The 7,185-nt window shown below is 40.0% G+C and overlaps 1 protein-coding gene across 3 annotated transcripts in view; it reads right to left on the bottom strand.

Annotated features, from left to right (window-relative positions):
- Window positions 1-535: 535 nt before the first annotated feature.
- SLC9A8 (solute carrier family 9 member A8) overlaps window positions 536-7,185 on the bottom strand; it is a 70,317-nt gene continuing 63,667 nt past the window's right edge. Inside the window, exon 15 of one of the 3 annotated variants that reach the window (XM_088153439.1) lies at window positions 536-6,634. In XM_088153439.1, coding sequence (XP_088009565.1) covers window positions 6,527-6,634 — 108 coding nt within the window. In that variant the 3' untranslated portion in view covers window positions 536-6,526. The remainder of the gene's footprint in view (window positions 6,635-7,185) is intronic. The other 2 variants (XM_088153438.1, XM_088153437.1) reach the window with 2 other exon arrangements.

Raw genomic sequence — 7,185 nt, 5'->3', positions numbered from 1 at the left:
AACGGTAATTACATTGAACCTTATGGGAAAATTTGCCTCGTGTTGCAACCAATTCGAGTTGCAACCAGAGTCACGGAACGGATTAAATTCATAACTCGAGGTTCCACTGTATTTTGTGCTTTGCAAGGCACATTCAAATATCTATGCCTCTATTTCTGATGCTAAAATGCCAGCTTGTATGCAGAGATATCCTAACATTCCAAAATGCTTCGTGTAGGGACACGATCTGAGGCTGAGGTCTTACTCATTCTATTGTCATGATGACCTCTATATGATAAACTTCAGAAGTGTTCTTATACCCCTACCTAAATATACTGGTTTTCTAAGTCTGTTTGATATGAAATGATAAGACATATGAATAAAAACTATTTGGTAGTTCTTTTTGCTATTGCTGATAAGTAAATCAGAGGTAATGTCCACTGTGGAGATTGCTGTTAATTGTGCAAGGGCTAACTTTTGTTTAAAATTCTTTCTGGCACATAGTGATGATGCCAATTTCACAACAGCCCCAACATGTTGCTTAGTCTATGACTGGCATGCCATGGACCACACTCCATAAAGTAGGCAAGACAAGGACAAAAAAATAAATTTTAATTGATTTTATGTTTGAATTTAAATAAATACAGTTAATATGGATTTTGTGCCAAACATTTAATCATTCCTTCCTTTTTTCACATAGAAACAACAATTTGATGGGCCTTGGTGATAATTCCCATCATCATCTTGAAGTTATTGATTGTCCTCTACAAAGCCCTACATAACATTGTCACCTAAAAAGCCCTGGTTGTTTGCAAGCCTGCCTTTCTCCAGTTGTTTCTGTCTGTCCTATAAGATCAACACAGTTGACATGCATTGGTCCCACCTAATAAACAGCATCATCTTACAGTACCCAGGAAGCATGCTTCATCCTGCCCTCTGGAACAGCATTCACCCAAAGTCTGTATGGTCCCAACCCTGCTGTGCTGTAAGGGAGCCTTAAAGACCTGGCACTTGCCACAGGTGTGGCCCAGGAAGTTGCAAGACTCCACCACTTGAGAATGTATAGTTTAATTGTTAGGGTTCCCCCCATCCCCCACCTGCATGGCCATTTTTTAAATTATTCTTTATTGATCGCATTATTCATTTCAACCCTTTGTAAACCGCCCAGAGTCATAGTCAGGTGGGCAGCCTTAGAAACTGAATGAATAGATGAGATTTTTGCCCATGTCCTGAATTCATTAAATAGCCTTCAGAAAGCCTTGGGCTGCTGCCCATTTCCACTTTGATTTTGTAAAGAAATAGTGCTGGAAGCTATTGTACAACCTTTTTTTTTTAAATGAAGATAATTTTTAAAAAATAATGAAAAAGTCAGGTAAGCAGGGACACCAGGAAGATGTCTTTAGGCACACTGGCACCCAGACATCGAGGGGGGGATGGCGTCTGACATATGCCACCATAAAAATCTTGATGTGATAACCTCATGTTTATTAGTTTAACACTGTAACTTTTATGAAATATATGCCTCTGCACTTGTCAATAAAAATAAATGTAATGTACACAAAAAGAGGGGAACAAATACATATTCTAACAGGCATGCATTTTTAACAAGCAATGCATTCATTCAATTTAATTTTGGTAGACTTGCATGGGAAAAATGCTTAATGGGAATAGTGCATCATTATACTCTGCAATAATTACAATCCATTATATGCAGTAGTAGTAAAAATAGGTATGCCTGCAAATGCACTCTTGATGGTAAAGACCTTGCCTATCCCTGTGATAGGACAGAATCATGAAAAGTTCAGAATGTTGACATAAAGGCTGATAATTAAATTAAATGAATAGCTATTAGCTGAACTTAATGAAAGACAAACTAACATCTTCCATGTTGTATTATAAACTAACATCTTCCATGTTGTATTATAGAGATCAGCAACTAGAGATCCCAAGGTTGAAAACGGCCTTAGTTTGTCCTGCAAATTGGCAACTGAAATGTAAGAGATATGAGAAGGGAAAGTGTAACCAAGGGTCTCATGTGACCTGCCAGCATCCCTTCTGTGGCTCTAAGAGCTCTCCTCACCCCTCCCCACCCCACCCCAAATGGATGACATTTATTTTCTTTTTTCCAGTTGGGTGGGTTGGGTGGATTTAGGAGTAAAATAGTTGCCTTAAGCCTTGAAGAAGCTTTCAGCATGACTTTACTTTCAGCATGACTTTACAGGGACGCGGTGGCGCAAGGGCTTAATGATGCAGGAGTTGCCGGTCAGAAATGATTGGCTCTCCTGCGGTTCGAGCCCAGCTCCGCGGGACAGGGTGAGCTCCTGTCGCTTGTCCTAGCTCCTTGCTCACCCAGCAATTTGAAAGCTATTCCATCTGCGAGTAGATAAATGGGTACTCCCGTTTAGATGGGAGGAACCGGCGGTGCTGCACAGGGGAGCAAAATACCGGTGCTGGCTGAACTCCGAATGCAGCCGGCATGAGCGGCGAGCGGCGAGGAAGATCTACGGAGGAGGAAAAGCCCGGATGACCCCCTAGCGACTCCTGCCGGTCACACAGCGTAATTACTTGTATAATTGTATAATATGTACTTTGTGAGCCACCCAGAGTTCCCCATTGGGGGGAGATGGGCGGACAATAAATCGAATGTAATAAATAAATAAATAAATAAATAAAATTCCTGACATGTCAAAGAACAGACCCTGGCACTGTCCACTAATTGAGTGTTATGCTCAACCTCTGGTACAGAGCCTCATATGGGCCCCAAGGTTTCACAAGTTGTACTTTCCTCCATAAGACACGGAGCAATTAATTTTGTAATCAATAGTTAGGGGTAGCCTTCCTCAAACTGGAGTCCCCCAGGTATGTTGGAACGACAATTCCCAAAATTGCCAGAATTAACACTCGTTTTGTTGATGGGAACTTTGAAAGTTGTAGCCATATACTGCAGATCTGAAGACATGCTTAGGGAAAGCTTAGCCAGGGTATTACCACACCACCTTCATCTTCACCATGAGGCTGACTCATAAACCTACTTTATGACCATGGCTCTCCCGGAACACATGCACTGAATAGTTTGGGAATACCTGATGTTGTAGTCAAGATAAATTTTTCAACCTGCTGCCTTCTAGTCCATGCCCAGAATACTATGCCCAGTTCCAGGCTCCATATTTGAGGATGAACATAAACAAGCTGGAATGTGTCCATAGGAGAGTGACCAAGAGGATAAGAGACTTGCAAGAAAAAGGTTATGCGGAATGATTGGAGTTGTTTGAGTATATTTAGTCTGCAGAACAAAAGACTGTGGGGAGTCATGACAGATGTCTTTAGGTATCTGATGTCTGTCATATAGATTATGGTCAGAACTGTTCAAGAAGAACAAGAAGAAACAATGAATTTAAATTACAGTGGTACCTCTAGTTACGAACGCCCGTCCTTATGAATTTTTCAAGATACGACCAGCTCCGGCCCCCAAAATTTACCTCTACTTGCGAACTCCGCCTCTACTTACGAACCAGATCCGCAGCCATTTTCCCTGCTGCCACGCGGTCGCGGCTTCCTGTAGGCGAGATCGCGGTAGCAAGGAGACGTTCGGTGAGGCTTGTGGTGTGTTTTGTGGCGTTTGGAAGGTTTTTGTGGCGTTTGGAAGGTTTTTGAGGTTTAAAAATAAAATGCATATGTTTCAGAACTGTTTAGCCGTATTTACATTGAACCTTATGGGGGAAATTTACCTCGGGGTGTGACCAAATTCGGAGGGCGGATTAGCCGTATTTACATTGAACCTTATGAGGAAATTTGCCTCGTGGTGCAACCAAATTCGGAGGGTGGAACGGATTAACCGTATTTACATTGAACCTTATGGGAAACTTTACCTCAACTTGAGACCAACTCAAGTTGCAACCAGAGTCACGGAACGGATTAAGTTCGTAACTAGAGGTACCACTGTATAAGAAAGCAGATTTCAACTGGACATCAGAAACAATTTTCTAATGTTAACAACTGTTTGCTAAAAGAAATACTTGCCTCAGAAGATAATGGACTCTCCTTCACTGAAGGTATTTAAATAGAGGCTACGTGGCCATTTGTTGAGAGTGCTTAGTAGCAGTCAAATGGTTGGACCAAACGATTTTCAAGGTCCCTTCCAACCCTTGCATTCTATGATTCTATGATTGTATTGGCTATGCTGACTGGGGATTAATCCAATACCTTGCTAGGGGACTAGTTAGGAGTCCCAAATAAGCATCTTTAATAGCATGCAAACTCCTTTGTGTTAATACTACCTTAGAAGTCTAATATACATAAGTAGTAGAGTAGGCTGCATTACATTTTTACTGTACTTATATTCCAGTAATTTTTAAGAAATTCAGAAGTCTACTCACTTGACACTGAATATTTTATTTTATTTTAGGTATTTTGACCTTGCAATTTAAGCTAGTTATCTGAAATATAAAACTCAAAGAGGTGGTTGAATTTCACTTGCATTTCCTCAGTCTTCTTCTGCTTGGATACTGGTAACTGAGCAAGCATTCTTGCACGTTTGGATGACAAACCACCAGTTCTTGTGCTGCATGCAACCTTCAGAGCTAATTTCACAAGGCCTTGAAGATGTGGGTTTTGTCACCAGACTTGGGGATCTGGATGCGTGGCAAAGCCCATGCAGTGGTTGGGTTAATTTGCTGTTGGTGGGTTTTTGTTTTTTGTTTTCTAACCTCAGCTGCTGATAGTATTTATGCAGTTTTTTATATTGTTTGTTTCTCTGTAGTTTTTAATTGTTGTTAGCTGCCCAGAGTCATGAATTTATATGGGCAACCATATAAATGGAAATAATAATAAACAAGTAAATAATTTCACGCCAAACTTTGGCTAATACTAAAAACATTGTGAAACAATAATCTGTCCCTACCCTGTAGGAAAAAAAAAGAGAGGTGTTGAAAAGAGAAAAGGCATCCCCATTCATTCTGGGGTTCAGAACAGTCCTGGCATGTATCCCCAGCAGAATCTGGGAGGAAAAAAAGTTGCCCATTTCTGTCCTACAGAATGACTCAGTTTTGCTTCCCGTCTCCACACCTTTTGAATTATAATCTCATCTTCTGGTCAGCACACTGAAGGGTTGCTGAAGAATAGGAATTTAAACCAACAACCATTCACCTGAAGTGCACCTACTGCATTATTCCTGCTTTCAGTATTACACAATGTTACTGAGAGCATGTCTGTAAAAGAGCATTCGCATAAGCTTTATCAGACCATTACACCAGCATTGCAGAAAAAGCGACATTAAGATTCAGGATACCTAAGGGAATATTTAGTTGTTTGTTTGTTTTATAGGGCTGATAGGCCACTCTAATCAAAACCCTCTGAGGATAGGAGACTGTCTCAACTGCCTATTCCTTTCTATCTGCAGTGAATCTTGAGACTGTTCCAAGTATGAGGAAAAATCATGTGGCATAAACTCTCTGAGACTGTACCAATTTGGAAGCAAATGAGAGTTTATGTGGTTTACAAAAATAACTCAATTTCCCTCAGGTGAAAAAGAAATACATCCACTTTTTCCTCTTTTTTAATATGGTAATATTCCGTCTACCAATGTTTTACATGCAGGGCAAAATTCCAGTAATTCTCCCCACCCAGCTTTTAAAAAAGGTACAGTCATCATATGATTTGGTGTTTTTGCATGAGTGCACAGGATTTTTCAAGCACCTAAAGAAGATTAGACAATATGTAAAAGCCAATCTGTGAATAATAAAAAGCAGCTGAATTGTTTCCAACTTTATGGGTTTTCCCCAGAAAAAGGAAATTCCTTATTTGCCTCTTCCATGCTCTGGCTTTAAGCTACCCATCCATTGTTTGGGCATTACCAAGTGCTACGGAGCTATTCTCAAAGGAAGGGAATGAGAAAGGTGGAAATTAAGCTTGACAGATTTCAAATAAAGCTTTGTTCTGGAACCAAATGATTGAAGTTAGAGTATGGAACCTTGTGTCAGGTTGTTTCAAACTTAGAAATAAGAAATCAGATCAAACTTATTTAGAAATCCCAAAGGCCAAGAGGCTTTAATTAGCTGTTTTTGCCTTCTGTCAGTGTTCATACTCTGCATCCTGAGTTCATTATATATTTAAAGATCAATGTTGAGGCCTTAAATATTCACTTACTTGCTCACTGTCAATAGAAATTCACAGCATCGTCCTTCCAGTACTGGACCAGTATATTAGCAAAAGTACAGTAAAGTGCACTAATTTTTTTAAAGCTTTCCTACAGAATTTTCTTTAACGTACATTTACAGCAGAAAATCACAGCCAGTACCACCCATGTTTCTAATTATCCTAATGCACTTGGGATAATTGCTGCCTGAAAAGGTGTCATAATTTCAAAAGAGTAAAAAACGAATGGTATTAGAGATGATCTTGGATTCTAGCACATGACATAACTTTATACTGGGCAAAGAGCCACTTGACAACAACCTTACCAAGTTGCATATGGGATGTGTGTACAACAGTCTCTGCCTTAAAACTAAACTTGGAGATGTCAGCAGAAGGGCACACACACCCCAGCCTGCTACAGCAACTCCTGCTCGTCATCTTCTGATCCAGAAGGTCCTTGTCGCACCTCCTCATACCATTTGTTAGTAAGGCTTTTCATCTGTATGCGCCCATGATGTAAGTCCTACGGTAAAGGGAAATTGCAGCCCCTTTAGAAAGACCGAATTGCACTTCTTTATCTGCCTGCATATAAGGCAGTACAACTTCAATTCAGTACATACAAAATTATGTAGATCTGAAATGCTAGGTTTAAATGAAGAGAAAAAAATACTGCAAGACAGTGTTAACACTGACAGATTAGGGAGAGTTCCCCTGAAAAATCTCAGGTCTTTCTCTTTCCATGTATATTTTGAACATGGGAAGCAGCAGATATAGAGAGAAAAATAGGAAGTGCATGTAGGAAAACCCCTCATTTGAAAAATTCAAGTGATAAGACAACTCATTTGGAAGCATGTGGTTCTTCACATTACTTACTTGGTTTCCTAGAATGCATGAATATGTTTTGTCTTTTTGTTACAGCAATGTTATTTACATAAATTTCCTGAAAAACAGCTCAAAGGGGTACGCACAAAGCACGTTTTGCTCCATACACAGACCATACGCAGACTAAACATACTGTGACTCAGAAGTTCAGCTAGACTGTTCCAGGTAGGTCATGATGCAACTGAAACGAAA

The sequence above is a fragment of the Python bivittatus genome, unplaced genomic scaffold, assembly GCF_059951505.1.
Source record: "Python bivittatus isolate LINGU-HERP-01145 unplaced genomic scaffold, Pbiv_v1 ctg000700_np1212, whole genome shotgun sequence".
NCBI lineage: Eukaryota > Metazoa > Chordata > Lepidosauria > Squamata > Pythonidae > Python > Python bivittatus.
This window is presented reverse-complemented; position numbering and strand designations above follow the sequence as displayed.